This window comes from Leiobunum rupestre, chromosome 6 (assembly GCF_980474605.1).
Source record: "Leiobunum rupestre chromosome 6, qqLeiRupe1.1.hap1, whole genome shotgun sequence".
NCBI lineage: Eukaryota > Metazoa > Arthropoda > Arachnida > Opiliones > Sclerosomatidae > Leiobunum > Leiobunum rupestre.
Window position 1 is genome coordinate 32,507,209 of NC_143389.1, and position 24,188 is coordinate 32,531,396.

A 24,188-nucleotide genomic window follows, 5' to 3' on the forward strand; every position below is an offset into this window, starting at 1 on the left:
AAGTAGGCTAATGACGTCATTTAACTTTAATTCTGTCCTTGATAATAGTTTGGGTTGGTGGAATATTCCGCATTATTATTAGCATAAGTCCATAATAATAATAATAATAATCAATAATCAGCTAGGCTAATACCCAAGGCACCACCGTATAGGCAAACTCAACACAGAAGTAGTTGTTCCGAATTTTCACCCAGTGCCACAAGCTGGGAGCGAACCAGGCTCCTCTTGCTGCGAGGCGAAAGTGCTAAACACTCCAACACACCCCACCCCAGCCTTCATACAATATTGTTCCATAAGTTGGGCACTTTGGGGAATATTTTACTGAGAACACGTTAGCAAGTGGACGCAAAACGGCGACGAAGCCCGTAATACAGTCTGCCTTAAGAATATCTCTCAGTAAAACTTTTTCATGTGAAGAATAGGAAGTGTCACACTTATGTAAAATATTATAAATTATGTTATTAGTAAGTGGATATTAAAAACTTTTCATCTGCTCTGGGACTAAAAGTGAATGTCAGAATTAAACTATTCGCCGGCCATACTAATAGAACAGATCCAATCTCTACTTTTAGGCAAATGACAATGACTTTTGCAGACGAACAAAATTGATTACTCCTCTTAAAATCTTGCTTTTGAGGAGACGCAGAAAGGGTAGAGTGCCCAAAATTCTTCGCTCTTGGTCAATAGATGGAGGTATCCTGTAATTCTCAGCGTTGGAACCGGTGAATAATTCGGTTGTCCAGTAAATTTATTATTACTGTTATAATCATTATAATTTTCTAATAATTTAACTGGTAAGATAATTGTTTTGGAAAATTTAAAACAAAAGCAATGGTGTTTTAACGGCCCTTTCAGATGAGCCAAACTTTTTTAAACATGGTTGACCAACACGGGTTCCACACATAGTGGTTTCGTATGATTGGAGAAAATCATTTGCATCACATGCTGACCACAGAAACGCTTTTGCTGTCCACTCATTAAAGAACGCTCTGGTTTTGTGACCGAGGCTTAGGATCAAATATTTATATCTAATAATTTTAGTGCACACTTTTTGGATAACACAAAACTAAATGATAATATATTAAAATGTCTTAATTTAGATAAATGTATGATTACATTTTTTTAATTAATACGACATAACATTAAAAAATACTTAAAATTATTTTCACAATTTACTTGAAAAACATTTTGCTTTAATATTATTTAACGTAGCTTGTTAGTATTGGCGGAATATAGATATTACTAGATAATACTTATTATTATTTTTAATAGAATTTTAAACTTTTAAAAATACTATTTTATTTTATTTTATTTTATTTTAACGTTTACCTTTTTAAAGTTTTATTTTTGTTAATAGTACTTGAAACTTTTCAAAAATTTTATTTTTTTTTTATTTAAGGTTTAGAACTTTAAACCTTTTAAAATTTTATTTTATTTTAAGCGTATTTTGGAACTTTTTAAAATTTTATTTTTTTTATCTTATCTTATCTTATTTTATTTTATTTTTTATTTTATTTTTTGTCTTGTTTTAATTTTTTTTACAAGTTATTTGAAATTTTATTTATTTTTAATATCTATATTTTAATATTATTTAATATTATTTAATATTATTTAATATTATTTAATATTATAAAAAATGCAACCGAGACTTATTATTCAACAGGAAATGACAGAATCGAATTGAATTATGGCTATAATTATTATTCCGCGACGGGAGGCTTTTCGTTGAGAAATGGAACGTTAATGATATTATAAGGGAAACCGAATCGTCTCGTCTTCCATTTAAATTTTAAGGAGGACGCCAAGACGAAGACGAAAGTAGTTATCCGGGAAGGCCTTTCGCGTTGAAGGTACGTACACTCTAAAGAGAGTAAGATACGCCTAGTTTCTCTTGTTTTCCGCCGTCAAAGGCGCAGCGAGCGCGGAGATTCGGAAGCTGAGGAGGACGAGGAGAAAATTCTACCTTATTCCGAAGAGCGAGAGCGTAGGAGAGAGCCCGCGACAGCAGCGCCACCGCACAATCTCCGTAGACAACTTTTAAAGGGAGGTCGAGAACGGCGAGCGAACGGACTTAAGCCTGCGGGATCGTCTAGGGCGGACGCTCTAACTTCGTTGTCCGGGAAAAGATCGCGCCATCGACAAAAACCACGCTATTTAAATCTAGCAAATTGATGACGGTTTTAATAACGCTGGCTTCGACCGTAGACCAAATCGTAGGCCTACCCGAACGTTTCACTCTCATCGGATCGGGATTGTTCTAATTTGACGATGGAAAAAGATGGATATCGCGTCTTCTTATTCAGCGTTCGCGAACAGTTTCAGGAACGTTCTATGTTGGATAATGGTAGTAAAGAGATATAAAAGCGACTAACGCGACACGTTGATCGGAAATACGACGGCGGACGACAATCAATTGACTGGACCATAATCAATTTTGGAGGAAAAGAGATACAACTATACACCCGGTTTTATTTGATCTACAAACTTAAAAAAAGAAAAATACACACTTCTTAACAAGACTGCTAACGTATGTTTCACCTATATTGTCTACGCTCTTAAGAAAGATATATAACACCCTGAAAGAACAGGGACTCTGTCTTCGCGAAAACCAGAAAGAAAAAACAGAGAAAGTACAGAATAAACTGGAAAAAATATAAAGAAGTTTCAGAAGAAGAGGATAAGACTTGTTTTCGGCGGGGTTTAAAGAAAAACCCACTTCTTGTTTGCGCTACAGTCATGAACTTGACTCGAAAGCCCGGCTCTCTCATGGAATTACGCAAGATGCTTCAATTCGGACTGTCTCTATCCTTACTTCTCAGTTTAGCCGAATGCGGTGAGTTTCTATTTGAAAAATTTTACGATGTTTCTAAAAGTCGAGTTATCATAAATGTTTCTAGTATGTTTTCATCCTTTTGCGTTTTAATAAATTGACTTTAACGCAATTCGCGAATTAACTAATTTAAATTCCGCGTGGTACTTTTCTGGTTTACGTGCGTAGGTTATATTTCTTCGTAAGAATGGTTTTTTGGTTTTAGTTTCCTCAAAAGCTATAACCTTTAGATAAAATTAGATTAGCTTATGTTTTTCATGGTAGGCGTTGAAACTTTACTGGATTACTTTAGTTTAGAATTTCAGAGTAGGTGTCGAACGTTTCTGCATTAAGCAAGGGAAGGAACCCGAATTCCTAGTTTAAATGAGAATAGTTTAGAATGTAAGAGTAGGTGAGGAAATTTAAGGGGATTATTTTAGGCTAACTGGGTAGGTTCTATTAGTAGGATTCTGGGTTACTAGGTTAGTTTAGGTTAGCAAGGTATAGGGGCAGGAATTTATTAGGTCAAGTTTTGTAATCAGCGTGGTTGTCGTATTCCCTAAAAGTCCTTTTAAGATGGAAAAAAAATCGGAGTATACGTGGTTACGTGTTTTTTGTTTTACGACATAAAATATACGTACGAAATTAAGCTGATCTAATTTAGAAATTTTTAATGGACCTACAAGAAGCCGTAAAAAAAAATGACCCCAATTATATTCAGGTCCTCGGCCGCAAAAGCAAATTTCACGACAGAAATATACACATTCTATAAGTAGAAATGGGGAATTTTCCGAAGGGCGCGACTTGGAACACGTCGAGAAATAATTCCGCCCAGACCAATTTCCGGCAATTTTCAAGGATTGTCGTTTCTCGTAAATCAAGTCGGACTATTTTTAATTCGAATTCGAACGGCTTTATTGGAGAATAAATATTCAGGGAGCCATTTTCTCTGGTAAAGAAACCAGCGTGGAACCAAATACTTCTATTCAAATAAATCGCTCTTATCATATCGGGAAATTATATCCAAAGTAAGGGGTACAAAATCAGTTATAAATTATTACACCAGGGCACGCGAAAGTGCAGTATATTAATGCGACCATTTTTTTACTATATTTTGAGATTGCGTGTATGTGGTATACATGCGAAAGGTTTCATTATATATTTGTATATAAAAACAGATTAAATTTCGAAATTTTCTCTTTGGAAGGACATTAATTGGCCGAACGAGAAAGTTAAATAGTTTGCACTGAAACTGTAGCATTAAAGTAATGAACTGTTTGTCAAAACTCTTTGAATTACCACCAAAAGCCCCCAATTACAAAATTGAATTGCCAGAAAGATCGCCTTTACGTTATTGAAAACGCGGAAGTCTACTCTTCAGACCCGATTGTACGATGCTTCTATTCAATGTTGAATACCGCCATCTGGTATCGGTTTTAAAAATCTTTCAACAATAGTGTTGTAACTTGTTACGGAAAAGTTCAATTTAACCATTAATTAATTTCTGCGGAATTTTTATAAAAAAAGTTAAATTTAACGTTTTATTTTTAGTACACTAAATAGTAAAATATTTTAGATTCTCAGTCGAAGCTAGTTAATGGCTTCTATAATTTTTTTGAAAGTAAAATATTGTGGTTTTGATTTTGGGTTTCAAAATTCGTAGACACAATTTTGACACAAGGTGGTGAGGTAGTTAAAATTCACAAGGAATTTCTTTATTGAGTCTTTATTAAATATTATTTTGTAAAATTGGTTGACCAACAAGAAAATAATAACTAGTTTTTTGGGAATAAACTAAATATTAGTATTTCAGCTACGATGCAGTTTTATTGGATTATTATGCTTGTCGAAACATTCTGGTCTTGGAAATTTCCAGTACTCGCTCGACCTTATAGTTACATCCTATTCATGACATGTTTTTCCCCTAGCTGCAACGCTGGATACGATAGTTTTGGTAATCACTTCGCTCAGATATTTCCCGACAATAGCATTAAGACTATTTCAAACTGATCAGATTAAAATTTAACCGCGCGCTCTTTAAGTTTACACTTCCAAACTTCAGGCGGAATTTGTAAATTAAATTATACGTACGCGGCAATTTATAGGCTCATTATGATTCTAGAGTTTTGGTCAGAGGCGATTCACCCTGTATGTATATATATTCGTAACAATTCGGCAATTTAAATTACAAATGGGTAGTGGAGGAAATAGGAATACAATTAGATGACTAGGCCTTTGGTAAACGTTTGACGGCAAAAGGACAGTCAGAAAGGGAAGAGGGCGCAATGGAGCCCGTGCATGTTCGCCGAGTCAGAGAGACGGTTCTCCGAAATACGATATCGCGGGAACCAACCGTGGTCGCGTGATGGCTCCAATTTGTTCTAGAAGCGCGCGTGTCGGTTAGTAAAAAATTGGGCAGGCTAGAGAAAAGGGACCGAACGAGATAGGCTTTCCCAGTCGCGCGTGCATGACTCGCGGAGAAGATACCTCATCATCTTGTTGGACCGCCAAAGGACAGGAAAAAAAGCGCGACGACTCAAATGTAGCGGAGAGAAAAAAAGGAGATTCAATTGGAAGATTGTTATACGCAAACTGCAGTCCGATTCCTTTCTTTCTCTCTCGTTTGATTTATGAATGACAGTTTTATTCACACGGATTGTATCAATTTTCGAGTCAGGGTGTCGAATCCTGGCGGTATAAAAGCGACGGAGCGATGTAATGCATAATGCAAACGGTTGGTGTACTCGACACATTTTTGGGTAAAGCTTATCAATGGTATCTGAAAAGGCGGTTGCGTAATGGTTTTAGCGGTGGCTACGACGCCCGATTTGACGCTTTCCTGGAATACATATCCGGACTATGTTGAGCCGTTTATCTGGGATTAGTAATCGCCTATTATCCCGTTCCCCCGTTTTGCCTTCTATAATAATAGTTACGCGGTTTTGTACGTACAGCAACGCTTTATTAACGATTACATCTAACGCCAACGCGAATTAGAAGCACGATAAATATGATTAGCAGACCACGCTCTATCATTTGACATGACAGTTAAGGTTTAGATTCCAATCGATAGGCGTTACTTGGATTTTCATTTGGTGCGGGGCTAATCTGCACAGATATTTTTATGACGTTTTTGTGTACATGTACCTACGTTTTTGGGGCTACGGGCAGGGGCCAAGAACTTACACCACTATATAGTAATTCACTAGTATATTGCTTTTCTCTGTGTCCAAGCGGTTTCGATGGTAGAGTTAAAATTTCACGGGGTAAGCCATTGTTATCTCAAAACGGTAAGGATGTGATCCCAATAGATAAAGAATAGGTAAGGGTATGATCACTTGATCTGTAAACGGTAAGTTTGGAATCACATTCAATATAGAATATGTAAGGGTATGGTCACATTCAATCTGGAAACGGTAATATTGTGATCCCAATCGACGTAGAATCGGTAACGGTGGGATTTAAAAAAATTAAAAAGAATAATAATAATTATTAGTCTTCCTCGGATCGATATTTAAATTAAGACACCCGATAAAACTATGGAATTCTATAGAATTAACCGTATTACGTAAGTTTAAAAATATACAGGTCATATCAGTATCTCGCTAAAAATGGATCAATCAAATTATGGTAAATAGTGGTAAATATTGTAAATTATGGTAAATTATGGTTTAAGTGAAATCAAAAAACTCTTAAAAATTGGAATATATCAACTTTAGAAGATCTTAATTTTGATTTTCATTAATCTAAATGTCTGTTCTAAATGTTAGAGGTGTAGGTTTAAATTTTGAATACTGTAAATAATTCATGGAAATAAATTATTTACCATCGGTTAAATACCACTTCGGATCGTTCCAATTTTAGTCAATTTTCCGAGGTAGTTTCTGGGTAAACACGGCTGTAAAAATGGCAGAATTTGATTGGTCGAATCTCCTATGACGAAACACCAGATTTTGCAAACCTAATTTCTTAATTTATTTCGGCTGGGAAGAAACTCGATTACGGAAGCCACTCTATTTTAAACGCATCATTCAAAATAGACTTACCTTACATATGTTTTTAAATATCGTATATTTTTTATAACTCAGACCAGCTAAAAGGTAACAAAAAGTAATAATTTGATTCTTCGCGAGATGGCGCGCGCGTGCATGTGGAGTTTTCCGAGGCGTACGCCGTGAAAAAGATCGTTCGCTCCAACGCCTCCGGGGCACAAACCAACCATGAAAACGCTAGCGTCCAAAATGTTTAAGAAGAAACCCGTTCATTTTTAGTCCAAAAAACATTTTCTTCCCGAAAACAGCCATAAATAATAGCGAAAGAGAAAAATTGGAAAAAAAAATAATAACCGTACGTCCGACCTGATAATGAAAATAATATAAAAATAAAATAAAATAAACGAACGTATATTTTCACCCCAAACTTATCTTCCACCGTTATCGTTTCGCATTTTACCGGAAATATTTCAAAAATGTTTTAAAAACGTAGCAACGGAGACATTTCACCTCCCCCCCCTCGAAAAAAATAAAACTTATTTTTGAAGCAAAAATGGTTTATAATATATAATTAGCAAACCACTCCCTAATTAAAAGAAAGCGTCGAAAATTAAACCGCGTAAATTAGAAAAATGGGATTTTGTAAACAGAAAAAGGTCGCGGTGTTTTCTTTAGGTTTTAGGCTCGGAGCTACGTATCAGATACGACCGTATAAACAGCCTTTCTTGGGCTTTTGAACTAAGGAGCGTCGTAAGCCTCGGTTCAGTGACGATCTAAGTTTACGCGCTTCCTTTTACGAGGGTAGGAAGAGCCCGAGGCCAGTAAGGCAGATTCGCTAACGACAGGAACTGAGATTTCTAGCCGTATACGAAGCGAAGTTCGCGCTGTTTCGACGCCGCGTAACTATTTAACAATTGACCCTACTCCTTCCCTCGTGTCATTAGCAAATCAATGAAGATATGATGAAGCGTTTAAGAGAGAGAAGGGAAAATACGTTTTGTTAGAGTGAAGATGAACGCGACAATAGGTCGGGTGAATGTGGATATACCTGCGAGTAGCGGGTCTATCCCCTCCGGTTTTGAAGATCGGAATTCAGGATAAAAGACTCCTCTTGGAAGGTAGGATTCAATTCAAGCCTTTTGCCTCCACTGACCCATTTTAAGCCGGAGAGATTCAACTACAACCCCGTCTCGTTCCAAATTCGCGCATTGGATACAATTAACCCGATAATCCTTTCATTTTCGAGAAGGCTTCGTTTATGGATTTTCTCAGAATTGTTTCTCGAAATTATGTATCGTCGATGAGGATAATACGAATTTAGAACAAATAGCCAACAGCCAAAAAAAAAAGGTGGTTAAAGTAATTTGGAACAAACAAATAATGGAAAGAAAGATGATAATGCGAAATTAGAACAAAGAAATAATGGAAATAAAGTTGATAATACGAAATTAGAACAAACAAATAATGGAAATAAAGTTGATAATACGAAATTAGAACAAACAAATAATGGAAATAAAGATTATAATACGAATTTAGAACAAACAAACAACAGAAAAAGAGTTGATAATACGAAATTAGAACAAACAAATAACGGAAATAAAGATTATAATACGAATTTAGAACAAACAAACAACAGAAAAAGAGATGATAATACGAATTTAGAACAAACCAACAACAGCCAAAAAATAAGATGATAAAACGAATTTAGAAAAAAAAAATAACAGAAAAAGAGATGATAATACGAAATTAGAACAAACTAACAGACAATAGAAAAATATGATAATATAAATTCAGAACAAACAAACAAAACAAAAAGAGATGATAAAACGAAATTAGAACAAACAAACAATAGAAAAAGAGATGATAATACGAACTAAGAACAAACAATAGAAAAAAGATGATAATACAAATATAGAACCAAAAACCACAGAAAAAGTGGATAACACGAATTTTGGACAAACAAACACCAGTCAAAAAAAAGATGATAATACGAATTTACAATAAACAAACACCAGCCAAAAACTTATGATACGAATTGAGAACAAACAAACAATAGAAAATAAACAAAATAATACGAATTTATAACGAGAAAACAACAGAAAAAATTGGATAAAAGAACTTTTTCAAGAACCATTTATACCATAAAGTATGTGTAGCGCTACTGTAAGCTCCGTTTTAGTATCGTGAATAGTGAGACGATCTAGGAGGCCTTTTTCAAACCCTGAATAACTAGATCAAATCTAACGCTACTAGAAGCGCTTTATTTTAAATGATGAACAGCTAAGCCGAGTGTAGCGCTAATACAAACGCGTTTTAAAACCCTGAACGGCTCAGCCAAGTGTAGCGATACTACCAGAGCTTTTTAAAAGCCTGAACGGCTAAGCTTAGTGTAGCGCTACAAATAAGCGCTTTTTAAACACTAAATGCCTAAGCCTAGTGTGGCGCTACAAACAAGAGCTTTTTAAAAGCCTGAACTGCTAAGCCAAGGGAAGCGCTAATGCTAGCTTTTTTGAAAACCCTGAACGGCTAAGACTAGTGTGGCGCTATAAAACAAGCACTTTATAAACCATGAATGACTAAACCAAGTGTGGCGCTATAAAACAACCACTTTATAAACCCTGAATGACTAAACCAAGTGTGGCGCTACTACAACCGCTTTTTAAAATCCTGAACGGTTAAGTCTAATGTAGCAGTTCTACAAGAGCTTTTTAAAACCGTGAACGGCTAAACCAATTGTAGCGCTGCTAAAAGCGCTTTTTAAAACCTTGAATTTAGCGCTATAGATCAAGTGAATTTTGCATCGGACCTTCATTTCAGAAAATGTTATTTCAAATATCCCTATAATCCAAATTTTGGTAGAAAACTTTCGAATTAAAAACACATTAGTTTTATCCCTGCACACCCAAAGCAAATATACCGTTTACATTTCTAAATAAATATTCTCCGAGAACCATAAATTTAGAATTACAGTCGATGAGGGAATTTTATCAATTTTACATAATTAGTAGAGTAATAACACGGCGACGAAGTCCCCAATTAATAACGGTTCTCTAATTAAATGTTTACGAGAGAACAGCAAAGTCAATATCCACATCCAGTTAACGGCAGCTACTTAGATCTTCCAAGATAATATCATAGACGGCGTAACAAATGACCAGTCCTTTAGCGGGAAAACGACCATAATGTTTACGCTAATATTTATCCCGCTTCGCTAGTACATTTCGATATAATATATGGCACGGAAAAAGCCCCCGTATCTGCCATTATAATACCCCCTCTCTAATATCTCCAAATAATCTAAGCCTATTTTAAACAAGGAGATTACACGCGAAGCCACCACTTTTTTTTGTGATCGGTCTAAGATACGCGCTGTGAGCTTTCACTTTTATCAAGGCTAGTTTGATAAACATAAGGCGAAATTTATGACGGAAGCGACCTAAAATTGGCGATTACAAATTATAATAATTACGTCTATAAACAGAAAGAGCGCGGGGAGAATTAGTTTAGGGTTAATATATCTTGTTAATAAGCGGGGTTTTCTCTGGGGTGGGTTGAGGAGGCTTTGGGGCGAGACCTCGGGAAACGTTTTCGGCATATATAAACTGTTTGGTGGAAACCGCTCGGCCAAAGTTTGCTTTTATAATGTAGTTAATAAACTAAAAAGTACGCCTATATTTTTGGCAGGCTACATAAGGTGTTCCCTTTCGGAAGAAGCCTCTTTGACGCTTTCGGGTGGTCTCGGTTTTGGGGCGGAATTCGCTTAATACCGAATTCCGTCGTGTTTCTCCGCGTGCGACTGTCAACAAGTTTTTCTCCCAACCCCCCGCGCACCCGAAGCGCTAGGCTTGTTGATGGATTAAATTTATGTACTTGTTTGTCGATTACCACGCGCTTGATAGCTTTTTCTTTAGCCCATTTTTAATACGTTGCTCTATCTACCCGCTGGCTTTCGAGCCGTCGTTATTATCTCTGTGTTTCCCTTCATTAAACGCTAATTAATTTATACCTGATCAAAAAAATTGAATATATCTCTTAAGAGAAATATATTCATATACCTATTGAGTATGTTTCGCCGCCTTTTTAAACAAGTTAGTTATTTTTCAGTATATTTAATTTTCACCTAGGTTACGGCAAAAAAATACAATTTACATCATCTCGGTAATTATAAGAAACTGTAATTTTTTTGAAGATCTGATCTCAAATTATATTTGATTCCTTTTCTCAAGAAAACGAACTAAACTTATGTGCTTAAACTTTTCTGACTAGATTGAGTTAGCTGAACACTTATCAGGGGTGCATCTAGTTTGTCATACTGTGTTCTGACAAAAAAAAAATTTCTGAGTCATAAAAATTCTTAGCGTAAAATTTTTTACTATATAAGAATTTTTTGTCGCGTAAAATTTGTCTAAAAAATCCAACCCAAAAGCACGTGTTTCTGTTAGGCCTTGGCTATAGAGCCCAATTTTAAATGAGTAGGTACTAAAATAACTGTTTGACAATAAAAATCAATGATGAATAATGACGAAATATTACTTAACATTCACCATATAATTTCTATCTGTTTCGGGATCAATATCAGCAGAACTACACCCCGCCATTTTGATTTCTGTCGGCAACGTACCTCGAAACTATTTTGACTATTTGGCTCAGAATGGTCAAAAAACAATGATTCTATTTCCGGTCAGAAGAAGTTTCTATTTTCTCAGAATGGAAGAATTCCGACCTTCTGAGTTAGAATTCTAACAAACTAGAGGCAACCCTTACTTATACGGTAAGTATTAAATCTTGTCGAGAGCGAATTAATATAATCAGTATTTGAAATTTTGAAATAAATTTTATTAGGGAAAATTATAGAATCTATAATTGCGAGTCCTTTAAATCTACGGTCCACATACAATGAATTCTGATTAATTTCGGTTTTAAAATATCTGGTTTGCATTTTGAGCCATATTAACTGAGTTATCATATTTTGGCTCAGGTCAGATTGAAGTTATCTAAACTAAAGAATTCATTAATGTTTTCAGTTTTAATTCTGTGTTCAAGAAAATACTGAAAATAAAAACGTTTTTATCAGAACGAAACATATGGAGAGGCTGGGGAGAAGAAGATTTTGTAATACCAAAAGTTAATAATAAAACCGCATTTTGTACGGAACTATAAAACTAAACTTCGTCGATAAAAAGTGATTTTCCGTTATTTCAGTGCTTGAGCAATACGCAAAACAAATAGTTAAAAAAGATGTCACGGACATTTAAGAACGCAATACCCACAGATGTATTAACTATATTTTAAATATTAAATTTAAATTTGAACAAATTTCCAATCATATTGTACATTAACTTAACAGACCCAAGAGGAATATTATCGAATAAGAATTTTTTTAGTTACCTGGTTTTGGAAATAAGGTTTGCAAACGAGCTATAGATGGCGCCTGTATCAATTGGCACTAAATGAAAATATGACGATAGTGCGTACGCGGGTTGTGGGGTTCCGCAAATTAGCCCAAAATCTCACTTAAAATTAAAATTTATTAACGTAACCGAAAACGTAGTTCAGAATAGATTAGTACTAACTAAAAATATAATATTCAACCAATTCGGTCTTAATTTAAAAATAATGTAAATTTGAAGTCTGATATTGCCAAAAAGCACTAAAATGGGCAAATGCCCCACTTCCGGGGTTCTGATCTCACAAATGTTAATAATGCCGACGAGGGCATGATATTTGTACCTATAACCATAAGTATATAATATTTTTACATAAGTGTGACACTTCCTATTCATCAAATCATCACATGCAAAAGTTTTACTGAGAGCTATTCGCAAGACCGACTTCCTTACGGGCTTCGTCGCCGTTTTGCGTCCGCTCGCTCCCGCGTCACCTGCAGCCTTTGACAGCGCCTCGCTAGGGGGATATTTTCTTCTGTGATGACGTCACTCCGTTACTATTTCTCAGTAAAATAATCCCCAAAGTGACAAACTTATGGAACAATATTATAGACTTATGCTATAACGTACCGCGATAAATCGTGCGAGCACCGGCGGTGGCGGACCCAGTACGTGAAGCCAATACACACAAATCCGCCAGGGATTGTGTGTAAAACCACCAGTTTACAAGACTAACAAAGACTTTTAAATAAGTTCATTCTCGTAAGTAATTTCGTTTATTTTTTATAACATAGGCGAATATAAAGTTAGATATCACCTCAGAGGGGGGAGGGGGGGGGGTTGTAATAATTAAAATTTAATTCGTTAACGATAAAACGAAAAAGTCACGTATGAAAATCTTTAATCAAATGTATATCAAAAATTGTAAATAATTAAACTTAAAATACGGTTTAAGTTTACAAACTATTTGAGTAGAAGCAGTTTCTCCAAAACTTTGATATCTTAAATAAATTATATTACGATTTAAATCTTATTATTAATTTCACTTGATCAAAATTGAAATTAATTAATTGGCGAATTTTAAACCATTTTTATTCACACCTCATTATTCATTTTGTCTCGTTCACAATAAGCTTCTCACTTGATCAAAATTGAGCGTATCAAACATTCTATCCATTACTTTAATATACGGTGAAATTGGAGATAACATAATTAAAATATGACAAATTTTGTATTCAAATTTGATTAAAACCTATCGTTATGCAATAATATAGTCAAAAAGATTTGTCAAGAAAAAAATGTCAGAATAAAAAATATCAGTCCATCTATTCCAACATTTGAGAGATAAAATAAGATATATCGTTCCCTTCGTCGAAAACTGACCGAATCGACAGAGACACTGCACAATGTGTCTGCATTATAGGTGGAAACCAAATAACAAAAAGCGACAGGCCAGAAGAAAAAAATATATATATATATCTATATAAAAATCAAAGTTACCCTTGGCACACTCGCCTGACACTCGCCTCTATAAGTTTCTACATTTTATTTTTTAAGTTCGATTTGGGGGATGAGTCGCGAGGGGGGGGGGGGTAGAGGACTGTGTACCGCGGGTTCCGGGAATAAAACACGAAGCAGGATGGAAGATGCGGAGGAGAGGCGACACAGAGAAGGGATGAAGGAAAATCGGATCGTCACAGCTTGGAAATAAGCGCCGTGTGAGCGGCATTGGTAATAGAATTTGTTTGTTTGGGGGAGGGAGTTTGCCAGGACCGGGTTGGGGTGGGATTCGAACTAGGGGGGCCCCGCGCGCAGCCACTGCCCCGTCTCCCCCTCTTTTGTCGCGAGAGTCCGATCCCCGAGGTAGATTTCCAAACCAGTCAAATCTGCCTCCCAGGAATAACCGGGAGACGACTTTTTTCCCGCCACTGGTCCAAAACGACGCGGATTTTCCCAAATCTAACCCGACATCGTACGGGAACCGGCGAACGGAGTAGTTCACGCCTTGCCCGGAGTTCCACGTGACAAAGGACAGATTGTAGAAAACGTAGAGCTCGGAGTCCGCGTTTCGAACATCTTTCTTGTAATTCGTTTCGTTGACTGAATTTATTTCGGAGGAGCCTTTCTAGCCTCTCTCCCTTCGTCCGTGACTCTTTCTTGGGAAAAGCGAGGTACGGGAGTGTCGAATATCGTCGGTAGAGGGGGCTACTATCCTACGAAAAAGGGAGGAGGGGCACTAAAGTTCTCTCAAATGTAAGCTTCTATTAAACCCGTTTTCTCCATCCTCGTTCGTCTTCCCGCCGTCCTCATCTGTACGCTCTTTATTTCCTACACTGTCTTCCTTCCAGTTGCCTTTTACAGAGAGCGAGGTGAAACTACGTACTGCCGTTTGCGTAATATGGGCCTGATGGTGGCGACGCGATGCGGTATACGCCTGGAAAAATAGCTCCCGTTCTTTTTTTCTTGATAACACAAATGCCGCGATAAATTCGATATATGGCTATAAAGTATACGTTTCGTAAACTAAGTTCTAAATATCCACTATCTTCCGCCATCTCTCGGATTTTATTATATAAATTTCCCCCTACCCACCAAAAAAATTGAACCGTTACGGAAAAGATACAGGAATTTTAAAAACAGTAGTGCGATTATCTTTTAGTTTAGCTGCTGCTAGAGTTTTTGATTTTGTGGGATCTACGTTATATCGGTATATTCTCTGCAGAAAATTTATTATGATTTAAATGAATAATTATGGGTTTGAAATGAAATCTTTGGTAACTTAATAGCCGATAGTGCTACCAACCAATTAAATTTACGATAAGATATTGTCAGATAAATTTTTATGGTTGAAAAAGGAATTCAGAAATAAATCTGAATTCATTTTAAACTGACCGACTGACTGGGCCGAAAATGTTTATTCATTATCCACAAATGTTTCGATTTCTTTAAAAAACGTTGGTAAAAAGAATATCATTTTAACTTATTTAATTATGTTTTTTACGCAACCAAGCATTTATTTGAATAAAAGTGGCATTTATTTAAATAATTGTTTGTTTTATTTAAATAATAGGCTTATTCACTTTCGATTACTTAAACATTTTACTATTTTTATTCAACTATTGGTTATTTAAATAAATTTTATTTAAATATCGCCGAGCTGATTTTATTCATGGATAAAAATTAATCGAAATCCGAGCACTACTCACAGTTACCGATTTGATAAATTCGCTTTTTAAATTGCTTTCGAAATTTATATTACAGTTAATTTTCATTGGATTTTCAATATATATATTTATATATATGTATAAGAAACGCTTAAGTCAGCTAACTGAGTCTAATGGGATTATATTTAGCATTCAGGTCGGCTACTTGGGATAATGAATCAATTATAACCTGATCTGTATTACTGATTATTTTGAGTTGGCTGCCATATTCGATTTTGTTGACCATTAGTTTGTTTCTTTGTGAGACCCAGTAAAACCGACGCCATCTTGGAAAATGGTGGATCAGTTTATATCAATAAAGCTATAATTACCAATATTGAATCCGATTTGTTCGAAATTTTCCGTGCCAATTTATCAGATTCCTGCTATATCCACATACATATTTTTTTTGTTTAAATCGGATGCCATATTCCAAAATGGCGGAAATATTTATATCCTTATAGATATAATTGACATAATTTTTATTGGAATTAGCTTAACGTTTTTAATGGTTTTACTTTAAAGGGAATATAACCTCGGGTATTTGGTGTGGAACACCAACGCTTGCAGCTTTGGCCGCTCTTGCCTTTGGCATTAGAAATGTTTGGCGCCACTGTGCAGGGAAATTTGAAATATTGAAGGGGTCTTCCATAAAGATGGCTTTGCAGGTTATATTCCCTTTAAATACGGTGCCATATTAAAAAATAATGATAAAATATTTATTTATTTAAAATTTTTTATTCATTTGAAATAATTAAATACACTTCTCAAATATTTTAATAGGGTATCATTGAATCTTTTAACATACACATCACCAATTATGTTAATCAAAATTAATTACTGTTTTAATTTTTTTTAATAGGTAATTATTTTTTTTATATATTTAAAGATTAGCCCCATTAATTTTATATTAATCTGTATCAACCATCGTTTAAATTCGAGATAATTTGGGAAAAACATATTTCATGCGAAATGACCGATCTTCAAATAATTCTAGCTTTTCAAAAGTAAAATATCGTCAAGCAAACAAGGAAAACAAAATCCATAATTTTAAACATCCTTATCGTCTTTTACGCGCAAAAAATCTAATTTCCGCCACATTCAATTAATTTAATTTCCCTCTGATATTAATGATTATATAATCTTCCCAAGAAAACAGCGTCTATCTACGCGGAAAAACCTTCTCTTTTCCTTTTAATGATAAATCATGAGATTCTTGGTCCATCCTTTTCAATATCATTGGCGCGCGGGGGAACAATAGAAAAGAATATCAAAGCCGGCGGAATTAATTCCAGTTTCCGCCGACAGGTTCTCTGCAAACTCTCTTAATCCGAACTAAACCTTATTTTCTCGGAGGCTAAAACTGGAGAAAAGACGGCCGCATTCGAAACAAGAGCGAAGAATCGAGGATAGGAAACTGTGTATATAGCGAGGATTATTTCAGCTTTTTCGGGGTTTTCTTCGGACCGATTTAAGTCGAAATTTATTGCCATCCGAGTGTGTGTAACAGCGAGTCACCGACAGATAGGGAACTGCTCTCCCCCCTCTCTATTTCCGCGACTAAGGAAATACATTTAATTCTTCAGAAAACGACGTTGTATAGATTGATAACAGGATGAAATAATTCCTTGCTTTTTGGAATTCGAACAACTGGATTTTCCTCGACGTACGGTAATCACTCGTTTTGTAGATAATCATAAAGAACAATACCAGTAAACACTGATTATCAATAATAATGATGGCACATTTAATAGAAATTAAATGATTGTAAATGGTATTTAAAGGGAATATAACCTGCAAAGCAATCTTTATGGAAGACCCCTTCAATTTTTCAAATTTATTTGTACAGTGGCGCCAAACATTTCTAAAGCCAAAGGCCAGAGCGGCTAGAGCTGCAAACGTTGGTGTTACACACAAAATACCTGAGGTTATATTCCCTTTAAATGTTACAATTGGCAATCGGAGATTATCATTAATTAAATAATCAATTATTGGAATTGGGGTAAAACCAATTCAATTACCACTGATTATCAATAATAATCAAATTATATTTAATAGAAAGGAAATTATTATCGACGTTATTAATTTACATGGTAAATAATTTTTAGATGATAATCCATTATTCGAATTTAGTTAATATTTTCGGGGTAAAGTTAAAAGCAGTAGAATTTACAAGTAATCACCGGTAACCACTGAGCATCAGTAATAATCATAATTAATTTAATAGAAATGAAATGATTAACAAGGGTATTCACATTTTTAAAATTATAAATAGGATTTATCTAACATAAATCCCAGGGAGTAAATTATCATATTTATCTAATATAAATCACTGGAAATCAAATATGATCATATTTATCTAATATAAATCACGGGAAATCAAATATGATCATATTTATCTAATATAAATCACGGGAAATCAAATATGATCATATTTATCTAATATAAATCAAGGGAAATCAAAGATTATCATATTTATCTAATATAAATCACGGGAAATCAAAGATGATCATATTTATTTAATATAAATCAAGATAAATGAAAGGTTATCATATTTATTTAATATAAGTCAAGATAAATCAAAGGTTATCATATTTATTTAATATAAGTCAAGATTAATCCAAGGTTATCATATTTATTTAATATAAATCAAAATAAATCAAAGGTTATCATATTTATACAATGATATAACAGGAATTCTACGGTAGTCATCGATATACGTAACCGAGAGATATATCGGTCTCATCATGTCCGGTGATTACCAGGACGTATATTTAAAATTAGGTACTTCAATCCAATATAATATTAAACTAGGTTTATAAACTGCATTGCAACAGGCCTGAGGCCTTTTTAACAGCGATACAGGTGTATATAGTAACCCTGCCACAGAAAACCACTAGGGTCCGTACACTCACTATATAGCCGTAAAACCTCCGCAAGTTTATATGGAAAACGGAAGGAACTCAACACGGAAGGAGTAGTTCCAGGTTTTGGCTAACTTCTTCGCAACCCTGCACGTAGCATCGCGAAATATAAAAATGTAGCTACTATAATGAAACAGTAGCTATTAAACTTTCATTCAAATCGGTTAACCTTTACTACACCTACGATGATGACCAAGAAAGTTTAATCAGGTGTATAAAAGATTGCATCACGACTGATCAGACATCTTTCCTACCATCCATAAATAACCTAAGACCACGTAAAAGACTTTTCTTATCTCAGGAAAAATTCCACGAATGTTTTCAGGTTTTAATTCTCGGATTCCTCGAAAAGACTTCTCATTAAAACGAGTTTTATTTGACGTCGTTGTTTTCCAATTAACAAGGTCGCCTGGTACGCTTACAAATACCTCATTAAAAAGTACGGTCAACAATATGGTGTCGTCCGTTTACTTAATTTTGTGAAAATGGTCTATATGAAAGAAATTGGAAGTGGGGGCTAGGCGTGAAAGCAGCGCCGTCTAGAGGCGGTTTAGCTCGTTAAAAATGCGTCTCTACTTGTTCAGAAAGCTCCCAAATTTGTAAAAATCCGCTGGGCATTTTCTCTCGCTTTTGAACCGAAAGGAACGAGATTGATTACAAAGCTACCGAAAGATTCGAACTATGATTTAGTTATATCTGCTATACGAGACTTGTTTAGCAGGTGATGTTAAAATATACTACATTTTGATCTTAAACAGAAAATAGTTTATCTAAGTACAAGTGGCACATAAAGTATGTTACAGATATACATTTTTTAAATTCATAAAAATTATTATAATTAATCGTTTGCTATTTTAATGCACTCAATTAGTTTGTTACAGAATTAACCTAAAAACTAGTGTTTATATATATATATATATATATATAATGAGATTATTTTGATATATATATTTACAGAACAATAATTAATACAATTAAAGAAGTTTATTTTGACCAAGGAACAGTGGCGTAGCCAATATTTTGTTTCGGGGGGGGGGGGGGCACGCCATTGAAAAAAAAGTAAAAAAATAAAAATATTTGTACGTACGGCCATACGTTTCGGGGGGGGGGGCATGTGCCCCCCCCCTCCGCCTACGCCACGGCCAAGGAATGCTTCATAAAACCTCGGGCAGGAAACGAACATGCTAGCAGACGCCAAAATCCGATTCCCACCTTTACACCTCCTTTTCAGAAGGAGTAAAAAGAGTAGCACTGATACTCCGGAACAAGCGAATAGTTTATGGAGCGGAGTAATTCTCATCCCCGGAACAGGCGAATAAAACGATTTAGGATAAAAAATAGTAAACTTTTTGTCCGAGAACAGGCGAAAGGAAACCACTTATTAACAAACAAAAAGGTTCACCATTAGTGATTCGTTAATTATATCGTAAATGTGATAATAATAATCAGGTACTCCAGGCACCACCTTAGGCCTAAGTCATCAAGCGACTTTTAAAGCCATTAATTCAGGGGGCAGAGTTACAATGCGTAGGAGGGTGGTGACAAGCTTTTCATGACACGCGAGCCAACAGCTCCCTACACTAACTATTAAATTGCATTGCCATTAAGAAAATTAGCGGTGAAATTATAAGAAAATTAAAAACTAAAACCAAATTATTAAGAGTTTCACCTATTATAGCTTAAGCAGATTTCAGGATTTGCCTTTCCTGCTACCAATTTTACGTTTGAAGAAATTTAAAAACTAACAAATATCTCGTACCAATAGGTCTTCGTTCAAACAAAAACATGCGAATCTCGGACCAAATAGATCTTCGAATGAAAAACTAAATTAAATTAAATAAAATAGCCAGAAATTCCAACGATTGAACGGTTTCGTCCTATTTGGGACTCATCATTACCGTGCGGGAAATGTGGCTTGCGACTATTACACCAAAAAGAGAATTTAAGCCTAATTATTAAAAATTTCAAAACGAGTTGCTTAGCAACGGAAAGCTAAAACATGTATTGAAGCTCCTATAGTCGCAACCGGCATTTTTCCAACACCCAACAGCTAGGAGCAACAAACGCAAGGAGAACGCAGCTAGACTTTAAACACGCTAAGGCAGTGTTGTGTACAAATTTCATTGGACGAACTTTTACGCTGAACGTTTTCCGAGGGGGGGGGGGAGACAATCTCCAAATTTTCCCCTTCCGACGGCAGCAGGCACTAAAGCGTCTAACCAATGAAAAATGTACGCAGGAAAATAAACGACTTTTGACGGGGTGCGTTCTCCTTGTGTGGGGGGCTGTGTTTGTTGCTCCTAGCTCACGTTAAATGTTCCCAACCAATTATCGTATAGACCGTAAAGAAATAGAAGCGAGATCAATGCAACAAGTATCGTACTTATGTTTGTGATGTTACTTTCGGTTGCATTTAAAAGAAATATATTTCTGGTCCGTTAGAAAATGCATTGTCCATGGTGGGCTGTCTTTCATTTGTCGACGAGCTGGATGAAAAATTCCCCCCGAGACATTCCGCGAAGGAAAAAAGATGAATCCGTTCTATCAAAAGGGTTTTCGGCAAAAGAAAAGGCGAAAGCGAGCTTCAAAATAAAGACGTTTAACATGTATAACACCGAAAAGGGCGTCACCAATTTCTTAGCGAAGTTCATGAGCCTCTCGTCCCTCGCTCTCTCGTGATTGAAGACTTCATTTAATTTTTAAAAGATCTCATCCATTCTCTTCCCAGATAAGGCCAACTTCGAATCTATACTCTAATCGCGCCTCACTACTCGAAGGCTTCAGAAACGCCTCGTACATTACAAGAATACAAACTTTACGGATTTCGTCGCGCCTTACACTAACAATTTCGTGAAAGACCAAATATAGTCCGGCGCTTAAGTCGCCATCTACAGTCAACGCGAGAAAAGCACTAATAATATTTTCATAATAATTTAACTTTATTATTTAATATCAATTTAGTAGTTGATTTTAATAATAATGTATTTATTGATTTATTGTTAATTTATTAGTTTATTTTATTTTATTTTAATATTAATGTAATTACTAATTTAATAACAATTTAGTAGTTGACATTATTTTAATTTTAATGTAATAATTAATTTAATAATATTTTAGTAGTTGATATTAAAATTAATATTAATGTAATAATTAATTTAATATTATTTTAGTAGTTGATATTAAAATTAATATTATTGTAATAATTAATTTAATACTATTTTAGAAGTTGATATTAAAATTAATATTAACGTAATAATTAATTTTATATTATTTTAGTAGATGATATTAAAATTAATATTATTGTAATAATTAATTTAATGTTATTTTAGTAGTTGATATCATAATTAATATTATTGTAATAATTAATTTAATGTTATTTTAGTAGTTGATATTGAAATTAAAACTATATATATAATATATAATAGTTCATTTGAATTTAATATTAATTTGATTTCATCATCCAGCTCCACTATAAAGAGGGCACCATATTCCTAGAACAGACAGCGACGAAGCGAAGCAAAAATCCTCGATTTACTCTTTATTTAAACCTGGAGCCGCTCTACCTTTGGCATTGGTTTCACCCTAAACGAAATTTATCAAAGTATAATTAAGGCGCCATCTATGAGGCGCCGAACTAGAAACGCTAAAGAAGAAAGCGTTCAAGGTGGAATGGACGAGGTCCTTCCAAAAGGGGAAAAGCGTATAGGCAAAAAGGGGAAAGGAAACAGGGGGGGGGTAGTTAACTTTGAAATTCGCCGCCGCGTTTCACGCCAAGGACTGACCTCTCTCTTTTACAATTAATTTGTTTTTGTATTTTCTCGCTAATAGATTTTAAACGACCCGCTACGATTAGTTCCCAATATACGGGGATACTGAGAGATCGTCAATTTCGGGAAATTGTGTGTGTGGGGGGGACGTGGGAAGTTCGGGGGAGAAATGACGGAAATGACCAGCGCTTCAAAGGAATGCATTAACCAATAGCGGATAGAGAGAGAGGGCATCGGCGTGACGTCACGAACCGGAAGTAATTAGGACCTTAAGAGGGAAATTTCTCGCAATTTCCCGAAACAGATCAATTCATGATTGAAAAGCCCGGACGCCAGTCTCTTAATAGGCAGTTCAGGAATTATTATTACAATTATGACAACGGAGTTCGAGGGAATGTGGCGGCTCTAAGTACGCTTTATGCAGTTCGAGAAAATTGCATCTAAGTACGCTTTAAGTTGAAATTAACATTCATTTAAAAAATGTATAATCTTTCAACGATGTTCTTATTGTAAACTAGTGTTACTCGACACTTGGCTGAGAAAGGACCGCGGTCCGAAAGCTCCCAAAGAAAAGATTTAAATAAATTATGTTTTTAAATAACTCCATGCAGTAGCAGTTCTTTTTAAAATATTTTTAACAATTTTCAATAAGTTTACCATGGAACAGAAATTAAATATTTATAATTTGTTTTTTGGTTTAAAAATAGAGGTCTACTCTTTATTTGGGCTATTTTTAAATTTTACCTATATATTTGGGTTGATACAGTAACCCAGTTCTTTTGGTCAAATATGTATTTGACTTTTGTAGTTGGTCCACTTTTTTCAATTGACCCATATAATTGGGTATTTTAAACTACCAAGATATTTGGGTTAAATTATTAATTTAACTTAAAAATTTGGGCTATTTTGAATATAACCCATATTTTGGGGTTAATTTTTTACTACCCAAAATTTTGGGTAATTTTACATTGACCCACATTTGGGTAATATTTTTAACCCAATGGGGTTATTTTAAGGTTTGCCCAACTTCTTGGATAGGTGCTATAGTGACCATAGTTTTGGGTAAAATTTTACCCAATTTGGGTATCATTTGACCCAACCTTTTTTAGAGTGTAGGGCTCTATCGAACTCAACTCGAAATCGCGTTACTTACATTGTTAGCGAGAGTTTGCAAGTTCTCTGAACTTCTCTCTCCATGCACTGGTTAAAGCAGTTTTGCCCCAAGCACTTCGGTTTCCTATTTACATAAAAACTACTAGAGGTTAACGGTAATAGTGAGTGTAGGGAGCTGTTGGTTCGCGTGGCATGAAGGGCTTGCCTCCACCCTCCTACGCATCGTAACCCGACCACTTGTTTAAGGCATTAAAAGTCGCTAGATTACTTGTGCCTAAGGTGGTGCCTTGGGTATTAACCTAGTTTATAATTATTAAAAGCTACCAATTAGATTTCTATTGCAACATTTTTGACCTACAGTTGGTGGCTGGGCAGATTGTGAGAAGTTTAATTATAAGGTTAATTGAGATTATTGTTTTTTAAACTTTGCAAGGAAAAACTAAAAAAAAAAATTGTATTCATAAGTACCATAATATTTATTCGTGTAACTCATGTAGTCTTGTAAGTGCATTTTTTCTTACAACCTTCTTTCTAGTACGCAACAGTTAATTTATATTTTCACGTTGGTAAGAGAAATGCAAATTCAGTCAATCCGAAATATTCAGAAAATGTAGGTTGATGTTGACAAACTCACGCAACAAGCGTTTTGGTCTCAAACACGAAAACATATTACCTCTATAGAGACGAGGCGAGTGTTTTCAAGAATCAATATTATGTTCCAATTCAATACTTAATCATTGTTTTGCTTAAGTAAAGGTTAGTTTTCATTTCGGAAAGGGTTTTAAATTTATCTTAGCCTTAACACAAAATACAAACAAACGCGTGGATAAGATTTCAATCCCAGAGTTCGTGATCTCGCTTCGGGGTGGTGCTAATTCGATATTTTTGACGTATCTATGATGAAAGAATTTGTAGAATGTACTCTTCTTTAGTGGTAAAAATAAATTTGATAATAATAAAGCACTAACAAACTATAGCTTTCACTCAGGAGTT

At 35.0% G+C, this 24,188-nt stretch overlaps 1 protein-coding gene across 2 annotated transcripts in view; it reads left to right on the forward strand.

Annotated features, from left to right (window-relative positions):
• Window positions 1-1,995: 1,995 nt before the first annotated feature.
• The window catches only part of LOC149940633 (lachesin-like), a 305,656-nt gene continuing 283,463 nt past the window's right edge, over window positions 1,996-24,188 (forward strand). For both annotated transcript variants that reach the window (XM_090178792.1, XM_090178793.1), the window contains exon 1: window positions 1,996-2,833. In XM_090178792.1, coding sequence (XP_090034918.1) covers window positions 2,737-2,833 — 97 coding nt within the window. In that variant the 5' untranslated portion in view covers window positions 1,996-2,736. The remainder of the gene's footprint in view (window positions 2,834-24,188) is intronic.